General features: G+C 37.2%; 1 protein-coding gene across 1 annotated transcript; it reads right to left on the bottom strand.

The window, feature by feature from the left end:
* Positions 1-3,891: 3,891 nt before the first annotated feature.
* On the bottom strand, positions 3,892-18,250 carry LOC306875044 (uncharacterized protein). Its single transcript, XM_079425420.1, has 16 exons — positions 17,640-18,250; positions 17,394-17,453; positions 16,752-16,882; positions 12,788-12,886; positions 11,813-12,540; positions 11,605-11,714; positions 10,882-11,007; positions 10,639-10,753; positions 8,967-9,029; positions 8,185-8,239; positions 7,879-7,970; positions 7,623-7,709; positions 7,345-7,427; positions 6,761-7,075; positions 6,085-6,198; positions 3,892-4,766 (listed from the first exon to the last, which is right to left on the bottom strand). Exons 5-14 carry the CDS (start codon positions 11,954-11,956, stop codon positions 7,003-7,005), a joined length of 948 nt encoding a protein of 315 aa, XP_079281546.1. The 5' UTR covers positions 11,957-12,540; positions 12,788-12,886; positions 16,752-16,882; positions 17,394-17,453; positions 17,640-18,250; the 3' UTR covers positions 3,892-4,766; positions 6,085-6,198; positions 6,761-7,002.
* Positions 18,251-20,191: the final 1,941 nt, after the last annotated feature.

Raw genomic sequence — 20,191 nt, forward strand, 5'->3', positions numbered from 1 at the left:
AGAAGATTTATATGTAATTTTATAGTTAATACATAAATTCATTGCAATCATGTGAACTAGGATTGTCAAACTTGGCCCAGCTTGATTATTATCAATGGATAGTTTGGCTAGAAAAGCATAACAAACTACTGCTAGTTTTCAATTGCTGATATCTCAGACAGATCAAATCAAACCAACATAATACTGTGTGATCTACTTTGCCGTCAGGTCTCTGTTTGCCAGACAATTTTAATAAATAATAATAATTTGTTACATTTATATAGCGCTTTCCAAACAAACTTCTCAAAGCACTTTACATACAAGGGGGAATCTCCTCAACCACCACCAGTGTGCAGCATCCACCTGGATGATGCGACGGCAGCCATAGTGCGCCAGAACACCCACTGCACACCAGCTTATTGGTGGAGAGGAGACAGAGTGATGAAGCCAATCAGTGTGTGGGGATGATTAGAAGGCCACGATGGTCAGAGGCCAATGAGCAAATTTGGCCAGGATGCTGCGGTAACACCCCTACTTTTTTTCGAAGGACATCCTGGGATTTTTAATGACCACAGAGAGTCAGGACCTCAGTTTAGCATCTCATCCGAAGGAGGGTGCTTTTTACAGTATAGTGTCCCCATCACTATACTGGGGTGTTAGGACCCACACAGACCACAGGGTGAGCACCCCCTGCTGGCCTCACTAACACCTCTTCCAGCAGCAACCTAGTTTCCCAGGAGGTCTCCCATCCAGGTACTGACCAGGCTCAACCCTGCTTAGCTTCAGTGGGCAACCGGTCTTGGGCTACAGGGTGATATGGCTACTGGACAAATTTTAAAAAGCACATTTTTTTTATGGTTTTAAAACAAAAAAAGGACCTAAACATGTGCAACATGAGGCTCTTACAGTATAACACCTACACCTGTAATGGTGGCTACAGCAACAGGACCATTTTGAGTATCATTGTTTGTCTGGATCTGTTGTGCTGTATGGCGACTATCAACCAATTCTTGCTTGTTTACACTCTTGTGTGCTGTACACATTTCTCTGTTCTTCCTTGTCTTTCGTTCATCATCTTTGCTTATTTCTTGCTTTGCGTCAGGTATGATAAAGAGACATTGTGTGTTTGTGAATTTTGGGGGTGGAGAAATAAAGGGAGTGTTGATTTTGGGTTGATTTCAAATATGATCTCCTAATAAAACACTTTATTTATTTGTGAGTTATGTGTGTTTTTATTGTTTTGGCATATCTTCACCCATGAATTCTGCTTCTGCAGTGATCATAATAATCCAATACTGTTCTCACACTACTACTGATAACTATTAATTAATTAATAACTATGTAATTCATTAATTAATTATCATTATATAAAATGTATTAATACTACTTTTCAAATCTACACTTACAGATCTTGAGACATATTCAGTGCTCATAGTACAACCCAAATTCTGGATATGTTGGGACGTTTTTTTATTTATTTGAATAACATGTAAACTAAAAGACTTTTCAATCACATGAGCCAATATTTTATTCACAATAGAACATAGACAATATTACAACGGAGACAATTTTATGTTTATGTTTAAACTAAGAAATATTACACTTTTATCCACTAAATGAGCTCATTTCAAATTTGATGCCTGCTACAGGTCTCAAAACAGTTGGCATGAGGGCAACAAAGGGCCGAAAAAGCAAGACATTTTGAAAAGATTCAGCTGGGAGAACATCTAGCAACTAATCAGGTTAATTGACATCAGGTCTGTAACATGATTAGCTATAAAAGGGATGTCTTAGAGAGGCAGAATCTCTCAAAAGTAATGATGGGCAGAGGCTCTCCAATCTATGAAAGAGTGTGTAAAAATATTGTGGAATACTTTAAAAACAATGTTCCTCAACATCAAATTGCAAAGACTTTGGAAATTTCATCATCTACATTGCATAAAATCATCAAAAGATTCAGAGAAACTGGAGTTGAATTGAAACTCTGTGCGTAAGAAACAAGGCCAAAGACCTTTGTTGGATGCCCGTGGTCTTCGGGCCCTCAGAAGTCACTGCATCACTCATCAGCATGATTCTGTCATTGACATTACTAAATGGGCCCAGGAATACTTCCAGAAACCACTGTCGGTAACCACTGTGGGGGTGCATAAGTGCATACGGTATGGGCAGCTTGCATGTTTTGGAAGGCACTATGAATGCTGAAAGGTGTATAAAGGTTTTAGAGCAACATAAGGCCTTCCCTGAAATAGACGTTGTCTGGAGAGGAGCATGTGTATTTCAGCAGGACAATGCAAAACCACATACTGCAGGTATTAAAATAGCATAACTTCATAGTATAAGAGTCCGGGTGCTGAATTGGCCTGCCTGCAGTCCAGATCAGAGAACATCTGGTGCATCATTAAACAAAATATACGTCAAAGACGACCACAAACTCTTCAGCAGCTGGAAACCTATATCAGGCAAGAATGGGAACAAATTCCAACACCAAAACTCCAGAAACTCATAACCTCGATGCCCAGATGTCTTCAAACTGTTTTGAAAAGAAGAGGAGATGCTACACCAGGTAAACATGCGACCGTCCCAACTATTTTGAGACCTGTAGCAGGCTTTGAATTTGAAATGAGCTTATTTTGTGCATAAAATTGTAAAATTTATCAGTTTAAACATTTGTTATTATCTGTGTTCTATTGTGATTTGAAATTATTTTAGTTTTCTTCTTATTCAAATTAAAAAACGTCCCAACATTTCCGGAATTCAGGTTCTATCTCACTTTATGATTGTGCTGCATCCTGATGTCTGTTTGAACAGTAATAAACTCTATTAAACACACAATTTATTTGGTGAAATAGAAGGAAATACATGTTTAGTTGCATCTTTTATATTAATTTCACACAATAATTCTTATATTTTCATCATGTTAAATAATGTGTTTATAATATTCACAACTTCTACCCTTGCAACAAGAAAACACAATAACACATATTCCTACTACAGCAGCTGGAGACAGACCTGGATATGGATCAGCTAAAGACAGATGATATAGCATAGTATTTTTTAGTATAGCAGCTAAAACAGCATGTCACAGTTATAGCAGCTAAAACAGTAGCACATAAACTGACATTACACATTTTGCAAAGAAAACAAAAATAACGACTTAATTCAACAATTTCTTCTCTCCCGGGACAGTCGGACAGCTGAATCAATTCAATTTCAATTTTCAAGCTGAAAACTCATCTCTTCTGTGAGCGCTTAAATGTAAAACAAATAAAAAATCATCTATGCTTTCACTATTCCTTCATTTATGCTCTCATTGTTCCTCTCTTTTCTAACTTTTACTATCTTAAATGACTGAAACTGTGTATTACTTGCACGCATGTGTTTATAGCTCTTAACTGTAAGTCACTTTGGATAAAAGCATCTTCGAAATAAATGTAAATCAGTAATAATAATAATGTTATTAAACCTACTCCAAAGAGCAACATTGGATATCTCTTGAATGTTGCTACTTTTGCTGATGATCTTTTGCTTATAAAGTCTTGCATCTGAAGTCCTGATGTTTGTGATGGTGAGATCATCTGTCTCTGAATCTCCTATCACACTGAGCATTAGAACAGATCTTACTCAAAGATCTTTTGCGAATGTCATTAAATTGCCATTTAATTTTGGTATATTTGCCTCGCATGATTATTTCTAAACCTGTGTGTAAGGTGACATAATTTCCTCTTTATCATTATCACAGATGCATCATCTATTTGATCACCTGGAGAAAAAACAAGGGCACACCTGGAGATTCAGGTGGACCCTTTTAAAGTCTTAATAAGAACCAGAAGAACATATATACTTTATGCACATATACATTTCCTGATATTTCATTAATACTTAAGGTGTGTATCCAAAGAATTCATTTATGATGAATTAATCAAATGTTTTTTATTGGCATTTATCACATGAACATACAAATATCTTTCATGTTCATTGTTTATATAGGCTGATGCAAAGTTAATGAAAACAAAAAATACGTCTATACATATTCTGCTCATGGAGAGGCATGCGATTGTTTGTCTTTTACCACAAAATAAAACATCTTTATATGCACATATCATTTACAGCATTTGAATAGCTTATAAAAAAATGAGTTTCATAAAATTTTCAATGTCCAGCTCTTATTTATTTATAGCATGACAAAATCTATGGTACAAATGACAGTATTTTACCGCTGGCATGACAAAAATAGGCATCATGATTGACTTACATTCTTAAATCTATATTTTATTTAGCCTAAATTTATATATTTACAATGAACATAAAAAAGATAGATACAAAAAAGCAATGCTTTAATTATATTTTGTCATCATTGTTTTATTTTAAAGAGATAAAATGGTCCTTATCAATCTTGATTGACATGGTAATACAATTCTGTCACATTTTTTTGGCAAGGAAACTTTTGGGTGGGTTTTGGTGAATTTGTGGACTGAAACCGTTGACCCAATCTGTCAAAATAATACAAAATAATAATAACTCTGTGGTTTAATAATAAACCAATAGCACTAATTGCAACATTCTGTCCTAGCTACATTTGTGCTCACGAGTGACTACTGTATTTATATTAGATTTACCTTAAGAGGTTAAATTAATGATCAAGGACGAGCTTGCACAGTGTGAGCACTTGAGATGATATGAAACACATCTTGAAACATATGCTGTACTTTAATATTGAAGCTGCTGAAAACCTCACAATAAATTAATGTCCATCTTCTCTAAATCACTCCTTCTGTTGTCAGTAGAACCTGAAAAACACACAAGAAGGAAAAGAGAAAACAGAAAAAAATCAGGATCATTGGCTGTATAGTAATGAGCAATCGCCAATAAATAATGCGTAACAGCAGGGCTCTGAACTGGTTCAAGGAATGAAATGACCTTAAATAGAATCTTAAATAGAATGTTCCCTTTAGGTTAGGCGAACGTTCCCGGAGCGTTCCCCTAACCTAAAGGAAACGTTATATTTACGTTACGAAAACTATCCTGGCTAACCAATAGGGAACATTCTTGGGAATGTTCTGGGAACCAAAACTTGTTAGCTGGGATATGAGTAGCATATTTTTAACCATGAAGCAAACATTTTCACATTTTTTGAAAAAAAAAAAAACATTTTAATTTCTTTAAAGCGTTGACACTTTTGTTTTTTGTTTAATACATTTAGGCAAAAAAATCTTGCTATAAAATATTATGCTGTATTGGCTAGACGAAAGATACCAAACTAAGGCTCTTCGTGCTGTACTTATTATTATTAGGCAAAAAACAAAACAACAACAAAAAAATGTTAATCAGTATTTTTTTTCTACTCAAACCGGTTTCTGAACGGTAATAATACAGAAGGAATGGATAAACAGAAACGTGAAAATACTGATTCTTCTCGGAATAAACCAATTGAATATTTTTCTAACAGTAAAGAATCCACTCATATCACTGGACATATGCATTTCAAATCAAATAACTGCAATAAAAGATTGTTAAAAATGAACAGATGATTTAAAATAGACCAAATATCTTAAAATGAAGGGTATTCTGGAAACCTGTGTTTAGGACGAGGATCATGATATGATTTCGCACAAAAACAGATGCTTTATAGGCTATGTCACGATCAGGTTCAGAGGAAGAAAAAGGTTCAAACATGTTTCCACAAATTTAGCGTGTCCACACACAATACCAGACACCAACTGAATGAAAAGGAGGAACTTAAATACACAGGGTGATAAAGCGCAAATGATGAACAGGTGATGACTTGTTAGGAACCATAGCAACGGTTAAGGCTAGATGTTACACAGATTCATTTACTGGGCATGCGCACATCAATACAGCGTAATTTTTGTCACACTGTACAATAAAAATTACTGTTGTTGCATTATTGGGTGTAGATGTTAATAAAACACAATCTAATAGAAAACTTAATTTATTGTTAGCTTCCTTCTACCCACAACCCATAGCAACAAACAGTTATTTCAAAGAAAATCACATGATTAACTAATACTCTGTTTCTCCTAATCTTACGTTTTGAAGCTGAATTTGCTTTTCTGGTTTGTAGTCACAGAAACAAACAGAACTTACAGCATTTTATACCAACAACAACAGCCACTGTCAGCACCAGCAGGACTGGACCAACAAATACTCCTATCATATCACATGCAATTAGATCCAGTCCTTGAGTTTCTACAGGTGAATCTGTAGTGAATAGAAGGAGACAGTAATTAATCTGATTTATAACAAACATAAATCATCAGCAAATCTAATAGAGAGTAAATGTGAATGATGATGAAGTAGAACATCACACTTCATGATGATGACTTAAATAGAAATGACAATCACGACTGAACAACTATTTTCTTTTAGCTGAAAATGGAAAATGAACATAGTAAGAAAATGCATATTTACTATAGAACTTTTGATCTGAAGATTTTAACTTTCTGGAGCAGACCAGTTCTGCATTGTAACTTTATCTCGCATCCACTGATCCACTGCCTTTGAACCTCATCTACTTATAAAATGTTCTCTTCTGATATACATGTTTGCAGGGTTAATGTAACCTACATGAGGTTTTGACAAAAAACTGTGAGAATGAGTTATACATTTAGTAATTGAGGATACCATGGAGTTCATTTTTTTAAGCAACATCCAACATAAAGCCAGTGAAAATATTGGTCAAACAAGTAGAAATCTGAGACACTGGCCTGAAAAGACCAGTAGAAATAACTGCTGAGTCATTGAATGACTAACTCATACTCACTATAGACAGCAATGCTGAAGTTCCTAATAATACTGCTGCTGCTGCTGGTGATCTGCAGTTTATAAAGTCCAGAGCCTGTGGTTCTGGTGTTTGTGATGGTCACAGATCCAGTCTGATGATCCAGCTTCAGTCTGTCTCTGAATCTCTCATCACCATCTTTACACTGAACATCTGAACAGATCTTATTAGGATGTCCAGTGATTTCAGCGATGGGAATGTCATTAAAATACCATATCATCAAATCATCTGGATTTGCTACACCAGGATATAAAGTGACTGATTCTCTCTCCATCACTTGCACTGTCTTCTTTTGATCTGTAGCAAAAACAACAGAAGCGCAAATTGACAGTAAACTGAAGGATCCTTTAGAGGGAAAGCTCAGCAATAACATATTACTGTAATGACAAATGCACATATTCATTTCCTGGATCTTGAGAAATTCAGCAGAGACAAAAGTGACCACAAAATAAATTATGGCAATTGCGTTTTCTGAGCTCCTCTCTGTTCTGTTCTCTGGTCTGGACTTCTGCCATGTTTCTAATATGTATTTGTAAATAAACTGCTGCCTTAAAGTCTCACCTCACCTCATCCCTGCCAGAACCCACGTGATGGATCGAGCAACACACTGTGAGCTTGTCTCCTTCTCATCTGTCATGGGAATCGTGCCCTGGAGGATTACACCCAGGAATTTTTAGATATCAGATTCATTTTCCCACCTGTTCACTCATTGTATTTTGGGCTAGACTAAATGATTAATTCAAAGCACTCCTTGACACTGATGATGCTTCAGGGACATTTAGTTAGTTTGTGGATCAAGTACCACTACTGAGAGTATCTGTGCCCATCGCTGAACATCACATACCCACTGCTGTACTGTTTGTTCAGTGAGGTGATTGTTTTTTTGCAATTCACTGAATCTGGCAGCTTCCAGCTTTGCCCTCTCAGAGATCTATAAATCACACACAAAAATGCAAGCTTTTAGCCAAAACCTTCACCAGATCAAGAAATTATTAATGTATATAATTTACTGGATGAATGAGCTTATTACAGATGCCCAGGCTCCAATTCTGCGGTTTGTTGTTGTGTTAGACAAGAAGACCATTGCAAAATGCCCTTACTTTGATATATCTGTGAGCCAATACTTTGTGGAGGTTCTCTGTCTTTTTTCTGTTCCACCCCATGGCCTGTTGAGTCAGCATATTCTCTCTCCCTAATTGCAAATAAAAAATAAATCCACATACACGATAGGATCAATTTACATGGAAAAACCATTGCAATTAAAAAAAATCATTTACACATGACTTAACACAACAATGACTTCACTAAGGAGGGAGAAATTGCATTTTTAAAGTCCCTGTCCACAGCAATCAGAACGGACTCATCACAGTACTTTATAAGACTTAATTGTAATGTGTTATACCAACCTGCCTTTGTCATGTATTTTGTGATGAGAGCTGCCCTGGAGAGAAAACTGTTGACCTAGATGTAAAAACCATATAGAAAGTAATTTATACATATTACCTTACAAAAACAAACACACACACACAAGCATAAATATTTCATTTTATGTCTGCGATTACAAGTATTTTATGAACATTTTGCCCTTCTTATTGTTTAGCTAATATTTCCTCATCATCAACTAGCTCTCCACTGTAGAATGAACAGACCACATGATTTCACCCACTGACGGCAAAATTGGAAGGATCAGGCCAGATTTTGCAAAGTTGGAAACAATGCTGAATCTTAGACTGTGACATACTTAGCCACCTGTGATGTTTGGTCTACGTTTTAAAACCTCACAATGGCATGGCAAACTTTTCAAGGAATCACACGTCACTCAATGATTTTGCACTGTCACCAACATTCAGTTCTTGTAATCTGGCCTGTGTCCCAACCAAAAAGTGTCAAGGATTTTGTGTGCTGCGCAGTCTGAAAATTCTTGTAGGCTGGGGTGGCAAATGGTGCAGCTTAGAGGGAAATGGTAATGCATCATGCATACACCTACAGTGCTGACTTCAGTTTTTACTCTGAAATAATGGGTGTTGCAACTACAGTTTACATGTTCTGACTCTCATTCCAGCAAGCATGGATCGTTGTTTGGTGTCCTGATGTACTTTATCCTTTACACTCTGCTCGTCTCTCACGTAAAGGTATCAGTGAAGTCTCCTATGTCCACATAGTTACAATAATGTAAGTAATAGCATACTTGTTCAACTTCCTCTCCTATAGTGTTCCCTGCTCCATCCTGATTTCTGCCACCCCATCTCACCTGCAATGTAGTGTCAAAAATATGTTATGTTATCATGGATTATGCGCAAATTAAAATTCTGAACATTAAAGTTGTCATGTTTTATCTGCATAATATCATAAACAACATATCATAATCTCTGATTTATAATTTTGTCTGTAGAATATCAGTGACCGAATCTTACCAAATTTAAGATGCATAAGAACATTGAAACCTGAGGAGCTGGAATTCCAGAGGGGCAACAGGATGTCATAAATCAGATCACTAGTCTGAAGCAAGCCAACCAACCAACTCTTTCACAGAACAGCTTGGAACATTAAAACAAAATGAACACTTATTGATAATTCCAACTGCGGAAGGAGATCGTCAAATTTGGGGCAAGTAATCAATACGTATGGTCAAAGAAATGGCCATCACATGTAAATCTGTGATAGAAAATCACAGGTTTACAATCAATCAAAGTTCTGACCTTTGACTGAACAGATAACATGTTGATTTATTGTTTGGATGGAGGAATAGAGCAACACCCCAAGCAAAGACAGTATCTAATTGGTCAAGACGTCCAGATGGGACGGTCTGAAAGCAGAGTTTAAAAACTCAGAACACCATCAAACTCTCTCTTACTCTTCCTCCTAAAATGCCCTCTTAGTTCACTCTAAAAAAATGCTCTTTTGCCACAGTGTTTTGACGCTGCTCTTTGAGCGCCATGTGCTCTGCGCCTACATGCCAGCTGCTACTCAACACGATGAGAAGAAAACACATAGTCTCGTTACATCCTTTATCCTTTTACTTTAATTTATTTTCTTTTCCGTTGCGAGTTTCGTGTTCTCACTTTAAGTTTTGCCGCCACGCCTCATCTCAGAGTCTGTGACCGCCTCAAAACTTCTACAACCCACAAGTCCGCAACTTCAGCCAAGAGCCAACGCCCAAGACGTCACTTCAAAGACTATTGAACTTACAGCCAATCAGTAACCTCGGGAAAACTCTCTTCTGCAAAGAGACGACAAAAAGGGAACCCCAGCAACGCAAGTAAAACAACTCCAGACTTTTAGCTGAATTGGTGCATTTAATATGAATTTTTGCCTCATTGAGAAACTCAATGCGAGGGTAAATAAGTGATTGATGATTGTTCATGTATAGGCAATAACACATATTGGTATAAACTTGGGATTTCACATTTTCATTCTCTTAACTCATCCTTTCTTTACTTTCTCTCTCTCTCTGCAACGTGTGAATGTGTGTATGCTTGTGTTCATGTGTTAGATTAGTTTATGTCTTAGGTTTATACAAATAAAATCTTATTTATATTGAAAAGAGAAGTATCTTGTGCTCACAAGTTAATGTCTTAATCTGTCAATCTTGTTACTGTGCTATTAAATAGTGTTTTCACTATATTTTGGGATTTTAATATCCAGTGCAGAGTTTGTTATACGGCTCGTGCAGTGAAACAGCGAGTCGGTTCGAATTATATATAAAATCTTAAATAATTCCCTTTGAGCTAAATTAAACTATTTCTTTAAATGAAATATATAAATGAATATACGCTACACGTCCCAAATTTTAGATTGGGATAAACAATACTTTATTGCTTTAATGCTTAACTTTTTGCATTAGTTGCTGGATACTGTACCTCGCATTTCGCTGTATGAGCTTTGGCATGCACTACACTAAGAAATGGCCTCATTTCCATCAGCGGTTGAAGATCTGATGATTCTTCAGCCACTTTGCTTAGGTATGGCCAATACCTAAAAAACAAGTGCAGCATTAGTAAGCATTAACACTTTGCTTGGCCATCAATCTAAAACAAATTGAGGAATTTGTCATTTAATATACAGTAGGTTTACTGAGTTTCAATATAACTGAGAGATATTACCTGCAGACAACATCCATGCAGAAGAAAGTGACATTTGCCCTCCCCAACAATTCCCTCTGCAAAAACATTGGGTAGGCAAAAATCTCACCACGGTAGTGGTTCAGTCCCCGTAGCAATATCCCATGTCTGACAGATAAGACGACAATATGGTTAATGATCAACTTACACAGTAAGATCTGGGGAAATAAAAGCTATCCAAAACCTATTCAAACATTAATTCCATGTGTGCACACACACGCACACAGAGGTTTCCATTTGTTGTGGGGACACTCCATAGGCGTAATGTTTTTTCTACTGTACAAACCGTATTTTCTATCGCCCTACACCAACCCTACACCTAAACCTACCCCTCACAGGAAACTCTCTGCATTTTTAGATTTTCGGTACACTCCATTCTGTGTGATTTAGAAGCTTGATTCCTCATGGGGACCTAAAAAATGTCCCCACAAGATGAAAATTTACTGGTATTCCTATCTTTGTGGGGATATTTGGTCCCCATAATGTGATGAATACCAGGCACACACACACACACACTTGCCCATAATTCTGTACACAGGTGACTAACTTCATCTTTTTAGCAAAAAAATAAAATAAAATCTGTTGAGGAGATTCCCATAAGGAAATAAACATGACTTTCAGATAGATTTATAAACAAATGTGTTTACACACCATGACTGACAAGTGTCATCTGTACAATTGCATGCTTCTGGCCTACCCATATACCTGCAGACTGCCACTTGAATGCCCTCTTCATCTAGTTTGGAGGATGATTTTTTTGATGTCTCCTTACTTGCCCTGAACCTCGAGACACCGCACATCCCACTGTCATTTGCCTGTGAAGTCAGATATTACTTGCGTTACCAAATAAACACCAAACACAGACAAACATAAACAGTATAAATACTGTCATGATATGTAATCTTTGATGTACTCTTGTCATGCTGCTGCCTCTGATGTTGTTCAGGAAGGCCGATACCTCCTCATCCTGGGCAAGAAATAACCCTGCATATAGAGAGGGTTCCTCAGTCCTGTCCATGGAAAAAAATATATATATATATTTTAACTGACCAGACATTACTCTACTATATCTATGTTCTTTTGATATGAATTAATGAATTAATGTGTGTGTGTGTACATACACCCTTGATTTTCTAAAGCGATAATGTTTGCGATTGCCATCACAACATACCGCCAACATGTCTGGGTGACATGCTGGACAATAAAAGCTATTGACATCGCACATCACCTCTTCCGTGTGTTTGCAAAAACAATATTCAAAAAAGCTTTTCTGAAAGGTGTCTGCACAGATATTCCCTGGCTATGACATAAAAAAGTTTGATTAATGTTTATTAAAAAGAAACATACCCACAATATTATAGGTACAGTAATATAATTCTATATTACAATATGATTCATGCAGATTTACCCTTCCAGCCTGAACAGATTGGTGCTCCAGCAGCTTTAAAAAGGCATGTCTTGACATTGAAGGAGCAGATACCTTCATGTGTGCAAAAGCTTCAAAGATATCAAAACGATACAGTGTCTGGTAGCTGGTGGTGCTTGGCCAGTAACGGTAGTTCAGAAGGTCTTTCACCCCCGGAGTCCATTCCGCAAAGCAGATAGGGCAAACCTTACGGGGCAAACAGACATCGTATCGTCCTGTGAAAAAAGAGACACACAGGACTATGATTTATAAATCCAACTGTTTTACAAATCCAACTCACCAGTCCATTCTTCATTTCATACAGAGATACAAAGGTGATTGGTAATAGGTAGTATTTAATAAGGCATTAGCATTGGTAACATTGGTACATTTGGTAACTGGTATCTGTTTCTTAAGAGAAAAGCTTTAACTTGTTAAGTTCTGTGGTACTATAAAACAAAAAGCAGGACTCTCCAAACTTACCATCCATGGTGACCACTGAAATATGCTTCCCAGTGGTGACCTCAATCTCATGGGTGCACTCACATATTGCTCTCTGTGTGGGCAAGGGCAATCGACACACTGCAATGCAAGAAGTTGTTACATTTTTCCTCAATCTCTACAGCATAACTATAGGCTTGTCATATTAGTAATTCAAACCCAACATCAACAAAATAGATATGCCATTATCACGGTTTTCTTTTAAAAGAAAACTGTTTTAGCACATTTCAAACACAAACCCACTCAAAAATAAACAAAAACTATGGGTGCGTCTCGTCAGCTCCCTTGTTTAGTAGTAAGGGCACTGATCAGGCCATTTTAAGGCCTGTCTCAATCGTAAAATATTTCCAGTGCACTTGAACGTTCGTTCCCTAAAAAAATCCCACAATGCACCACAAAAACTAGGGAGCATCGGTGCTCACTATGCTCCCTTACCGGAAATAACGTCATATTTCTGAAGCGTGAAACATAAACCACGTTTTTTTTTTGTATATTTCAACATAAACAGACATCACTAAACAGGCAATAAACACATCTAATTATCATTTATAATTAACATTCGGCTCAAATGTAGTAAGAACATGTAACAGAATGATGTGTTTAAAGAGAATAAAAAATAATATAAAATTCTGCCTGTCCTGCCTGTTGTTTATTAATTCCAGTGATGACGCTCTACTATGTTGTCCATTGACGCTGTAATCACGTCACTGTAATTCGAGTGATCAATGTGCAGTTAGTCAGGGAACTTACCAGTGACCGAACTTGTGTACACGATCTACTGATTGACGAGCTCGGGAGCTCTTTAGTCAGACTGATTAAAGTTAACAGTTGAAACATTTTCCATTGACAAATTCTATCAACAAAGAATATTTGTGGAATTACTCTTTACTAGTCAACAAAAATTGCTGAATGAACATACCCTGTTCACAAAAGTGAGGATGGCCATTGTCATCTAACACCACAGCCTTTGTAGGGGGAATAGGCTCCAAGTAGCCATGAAATATTGCCTCCCTGTTATGAAACACATTCTTTTGTGGGTTGTCACAGCTTCCACATAGAAACTCTGTGTCCAGTGGAACACAATCCAGGCACCTAATGACAGCCTCTCCAGCATGGCATTTGTTGCAAATGTGCTCGATGACTCTTTCAGCAGAGAGTTTGGCATCAAGGAGCACTGGCCAGAGGTGGGTAGAGTACCCCAAAAATGTACTCAAGTAAAAGTAAAAGTACTTCTAGAAATATTTACTCAAGTAAAAGTAAAAGTAATAGTCTGAATAGTTACTTGAGTAAGAGTAAAAAAGTATCGGATAAAAAAACTACTCAAGTAGTTAGTTACTAGTTACTTTGGATTAGGGGTGGGCGATATGGGAAAAATATCATATCACGATTTTTTATAGAAATATCACGATTCACGATTTTTATCACAATTCTTTGTTAGTTTTACTATTTTGGTTTTACAAGTTGTCTGAGCATTACAGCCAAACTAGAAAGACAAAGATGCATGGCAGATATTTAGGCCAAAGTGGGCGAAGATAAAAAATCTTTGTCATTATTTTATTTTTCTTATTAAAAAATAAGAACAAAGATACACATTACAAATACACATAATATACAAATAAAACAAACAGTGCTTTATTTCCAGGTACAATAGGTGTATTTAGCAGAGCATTCAATGAAATTAAATGAACAAATATAAAAATAAAACACTAGATAGACTGATTCCTAAAGCAACTGTATTAAAGTTTTTCAGTCAAGAATAGTGAGTGATTTTTCTCTTTTGCGTTTTGTTGTTTTGTTAACGTTAAATGAATAGTTCCCCCACAAATTAATATTCTGTCAATTCTGTCATAATGTTGTATTTTTATATCATCATTTACTCAAAAGTTGTTTTAAACCGGAATGAGTTTCTTTCTTGTGCTGAACATTTATAAATGCTATTTTGAAGAAGGTGGAAAACCAAACAGTTGCTGGTCCTCAGTGACTTCCATAGGATTTTTCTTTCCTACTATCAAAGTCAATGTGGACCAGCAACTGTTTGGTTTTCCACTGAGTAAATAATGACAGAAATTAAATTTTAGGGTGAACTATCCCTTTAATGACAGTCGACAGCATGTTTAGTGTCCTGTCCCTTTAAGAGCTGCACGCATCTAATATACAGTACAGGCACGCATCCGTTTCTCTCTTAACTATTTACTTTCATTTTAGAGATAACCAACTCAGTCTGTATGTAAACCTTGTGTGTTTTGACAGTATTAGCGCAAAATATAACTTAGTTGAGTAATCAGGTGCTGTTAGACAGGCGTTTTAGTGCGCGTGCTTCAGGTATGCGCTCAGAACAAGCGCACGTCAGACCAGCGCGCGAATTAAACATTTAACCAGCAAGGCTTGTGTGCAAATAATGTACTTTTGCGATCGCGAATAAGTGCAGTGTCCTGTCAGAGTAACTCTACTGCTGTATGTGGTGTTGTACAGTACATAGAGACGGCGGCGCCAGAACTGTATTTGACACAATGTGTTCTGTAGCACGATACTACGATATTTCTTAAAAAGCAGATCGTGGAGACATTTTTATCGTCCACGATCAAAAATCGTCATATCGCACACCCCTACTTTGGATCATATACTGAATATAATCTATTTTTATTTAGATATATAGATTACATTTATGTAATGTGTATGTGTACGTGTATACACACACACATTGCCGTTCAAAATATATATATATATTTTAATGTAATTTATTTCAGTGATGCAAATCAGAATTTTCATCAGCCTTTACCCCAGTCTTCAGAGACACATAATCCTTCAGAAATCATGTTGATTTATTATCAGGGCTGCTCTTTTTAGCTTTCTATTCATCAAAGAATACTGAACAAAATGTCACAGGTTCCAAAAAATATTAAGCAGCAAAACTGTTTCCAACACTGGTAATAAATCAATATATTATAATGATTTCTGAAGGATCATATGACTCCGAAAACTGGAGTAACAGCTGATGAAAATTCTGATTTGCATCACTGAATTAAATTATATTTTAAAGTAAATTAATTATGTATTATCCTATAACCTCTGTCACTGAAACCTCTGAAAACGCCTCACATGACTGCTCTGAACATAACGAAACAAATGCATATTGACGGATCTTCTGTTCTGCAAAATGTAAACAAATGTAGCCTATATGTTTGCAAGCGTAAATATTGTAAAAATATGAATATTAATTGTGTCTAGAACAGGCCGCGCGCCGCTGCGCAGAGCTAACGCGGTTCCGCGGGTGTTCATTTCATACTCTGTGACAGCTTATTTAATTTATAAATTATACATTGTATTTAATGTAAGGTACATGTACAACAAACTGGTAATGTCATAGTGGTATCGTGGCCTATACCTGTGGAACAGTACACAGCACACGCGGTGTTCATCTAATAAAAGATCTTCATATAGCTCTAGCAAACAAGCCTTTGCAGATTTGCTTTCAACTGACTGTACATCCAAAGCCACGTCTTCAGCGCTCTTGATGTTCTTAAACTCTCTGTTATCTGAGTGAGAACCGCTTCAGAGACTCAGCGCGTGCGGCAGTGAACTGAACGAATCATTCAAACTGATTCGCGAACCGATTCACTGGTTTGCCAACTGGTTTGATAAAGCCTTTAAACAGAATCGACTCAAAAGAATTAATCATTCGCGAATGGGCATCGTTCATTGCCCAGAGAAAAGTAGACGGCGTGTTTGGAATAAACCGAATCATTTTTAACTTGTATTGCATTAAGATACAGTAACGAGAGGAGAGTCGCCCACAGTAACGAAGTAAAAGTACCGTTTTTTCTCTAAAAATATACTTGAGTAAGAGTAAAAGTACCCATTTTAAAATATACTCTAAAAGTATTAGTTACCCAAAAAATGTACTCAAGTAAATGTAACGAAGTAAATGTAACTCGTTACTACCCACCTCTGGCACTGGCCTAGCTGTTTTTGCTCTTACATCCGCAAGCACCTGTCGTTGTGCCCACACTGTCTTTTCAGTTGCCACCGGATACTCAACTGAGGTAAGAGTTCCCCTCAACTCTTGAATACGTGTTTCTGAAGAAAAAGGAAAGGAAAGGACGTGACGTGTGGCCAAGTATGGTGACCCATACCTGGAAAGTGCACACACACACCAGTGAGTAGTGAACAAACATGCACATACAGACCGTGAACACACCCCCAGAACAGTGGGCAGCCAATGCTACGGCGCCCGGGGAGCAGTTGGGCGATTGCTTAAAGTTGGGGGGATTGCCTTGCTTAAATGTCTCACCTCAATCAGAGCTCTGCTGGTTATTCACTCACCCCACCTACAATCCCTGCCAGAACTGAGACTCGAACCTGTCCCTTTCCAACTTTCAAAAAATAACTAAATAACTGTTACACCCTTCAACTGAGCAAAGTTCACTATGAAAATAATTATGTCTGAAAATTTGCCTTTGACTATGCCACCGCTCAATGTTGGTTTAATGTATTTGGACTTGCCCATGGTAAACACTTACAGTAATGGTATCACAAACCATGTTATGAATAGGAAATGTAGTCATAGGGATAATACAGACATACTCACCAAGACGTGCAGTCAACTCTGGAACTTCCTCACACACTGGGTTCCTTGAAACTACAGAAGCTGGAGAGGCCAACACATTTGGTTATCTAGTCTATCAGGGTCTTACATTATCATCTATTTTAGTCAAGAAAATTCACAAAATTTCATCACACATCCGTCAAAGTAGGCTCACACCATCTTTCCACCCACCAACATTTAGTGAATTATCATTATTGAACTATGACAACAGTGCAGTAAACAACTAACCCAATGCAGCGCATTGTGCTCTCTGACGTTTCTCACGACTGCTTGTGACCAATTTCTTTCTCCTAGTCCTCTTTCTTTTTTGAGGAATGGCAGAGCTTTCCATTGCCATTGCAGCCTATATGAGAAAAATTGCAATTTTCTTCAAATACAATATCAGCCTACCTTATGCTTAGGATTACTTAATGGATATTTTTTTCTAAGCAACATACAATAAAAAAGACCATGTTACAAAATAGAAGTATAGTGCACAACTTTCAAAGGTTAGTAAAAGTCAGAAACATATCACACTACAGCAATTCACAATACATGACTAGAACATCATACTTCAACAAAAACTACAACAAAGATACAAACAAATAGTGTGCAATATCAATAGTGATTTTCATAGACATGGGAGTGAGTTAATCAAAATTTGTCTCACCTTGGCCTCACAGAGAAGAGCATTACTAATTTCAGCAGCCATATGGCCCCTGACCTTACTGGGATCATCAAAGACCCTTGGGTTGTTAGACATGTTTCACAAATAAATACAAACAATACAGACAATAGACACACAATACAGATATGAAGGTGTTTGTGTGTGAGAATGAGAGAGAGAGATTGAAACAAGTAAGAGAGTGGCTCTTAAAAGTGCCTTTGTTTTTCTTTGTAAAAAAAGAGGGTCTTATAATCTATAGAATAGTAAGAAATCTGTGGAACAGACAAGAAAACATCATTAGAAAGACCTCCGAGAAAAACTATAATTTCTACATTGACTCAAAAACATTGGAGTACATAATAGTTGTTTACATGTTGCTTTTAACCAAACAATGCAGAGAATAAACATGTAAGTTAATAATTTTGTGGACCAAAACAAATAGTTCTGGGTTAACAATCTTGTTTTGTACTACATCAGAATGTGTGAAGCACATTGGTGCACTTCCCAAACCCAAACTATTTCTTCATTCAGAGTGATTAAAATTATGAGTCTAAAACTTTTCCATTGACAATGTCTACGGAACAGTGCACTTCCCAAAGGAAGAAGGGTGCCACCAGTGTAGTTGAGCATGCATTGTGCCACCACACAAACCAGCCTAGCACTTTGGTGTTGTAATCAACCTTTTTCTAGAAAGTGCTTGTTTCCCTTTTATATTTTCCTTTTACATGTTGTGTAGGCTAACGTTACATTTTTGATGTGGTTTCTGTGGCCTGAAATGCCCATTCTAAACTGCTCAAGCATTATTGCAACTAACAAAATAATCCCCATGATGAAACCGACACTGGTGCAAAAATATTAGGTTTTGACAGAAATAAACTATCAATAATCAATAACAAAGGTTTGAGATACCTACCGATCTGTGGCCTGTGATCCTCGCAATGACTGGAAAAAACCGCGAAGTTATGGGATGCGCGTGTGACGTGTCGCCGTCATGGCAACAGACTCTTCCGATTTAATATAAATTTATTGAATCTTTATCTGGTTTTCTTTTTTTGGTAGTTTATATAGACATATCTGTCAATTTCCAATAAACAGTAATAATAATTTGTAAATTACTGACTGGAGGGCGGGGGCGCGTGCAAATTTGTGGACTCGTCACGGAGTTGCCTGGCCAACTATCGGTCAATCTTTTTTTTTTTTTTTTTTTTTTGAGGACAGGACAAAACAAAATGACAAATGACATTGTAACAAAGTTGACTATTAGACTTTCTATATTTTAGAGTTTCTGACTGAGGCCAATTAAGCAGATCTGGCAATCTGTGTGTCGCTCACGGATAGGCCACCGTGGGCCGATCACGGATTTCAGTTATAGACTCAACATTATAGGCTACTCACGTTTGCATTAAAGCCTACATCACTCATCGAACTTTCGGTCTTGTAGGCCCATTAGTTTCGGTTGATGAACGACAGATGAAGCTTAGGCCAAATTATTTTAAATGAAACAACATTAGGGTAGCTACAAGCCACTGCGTGAGACCCGGGGTTGTCCGTGATACATTCCGTGGTGCCGCCACAGAAATTCACAATAAGCAGAAGGCTACAAACTGATCAGACTGAATTATATGAAAACAGCGAAAACAGGGGTAGATGAGAGATTGACAGGTTAACTGCCATCGCAGACGCCGTCTTGAAGACTTCTTTGGCCTAAATAACGTTCAGTGAGGATGAAACTGAGGTGACCACGGAAGATTCGTGATACTGTCACGGAACTTGAGCCGATAAGAGGAACCTATAGCGCTCAAGCGACTACAGAGCAATGCTTCAGGCATGGTGAACAAATATTTCACGTGAAGTATATTTGAAATAGGTCTTAAAGTGCCCCCAATATTTAAACTGATAGGCTTACGTTTCCAAATAATTGAATCAGCGGATCCGTGTGTGGACCACGTAAAAAGAGTGACTCCGATGCAGTTATATTTGAATCCGCTTATCCGTGCGTGGACCACGGATGATGCCTGTCACTGACTTACATTGATATCATTTCCTTGAGCCCATCACGGAATCTTCGGCGATTCCGTGATACCACCACGGATTTGGCGTTAAGGGTCCGTGGACATTACTGTAGTAAATTAAT

The sequence above is a fragment of the Barbus barbus genome, assembly GCF_936440315.1.
Source record: "Barbus barbus genome assembly, chromosome: 9".
Classification (NCBI taxonomy): Eukaryota; Metazoa; Chordata; class Actinopteri; order Cypriniformes; family Cyprinidae; genus Barbus; species Barbus barbus.

Bases quoted from the DNA above. Each gene is read 5' to 3' on its own strand.
- LOC306875044 (XM_079425420.1), bottom strand. From the start codon at position 11,956: ATGTCTGGTCAGTTAAAATATATATATATATTTTTTTCCATGGACAGG. The intron at 11,715-11,812 runs GTACATCAAAGA...CTGACTTCACAG, and splicing joins GAGGCAGCAGCATGACAAGA to GCAAATGACAGTGGGATGTG. The intron at 7,971-8,184 runs GTTGGTATAACA...ATTTGCAATTAG, and splicing joins AAAATACATGACAAAGGCAG to GGAGAGAGAATATGCTGACT.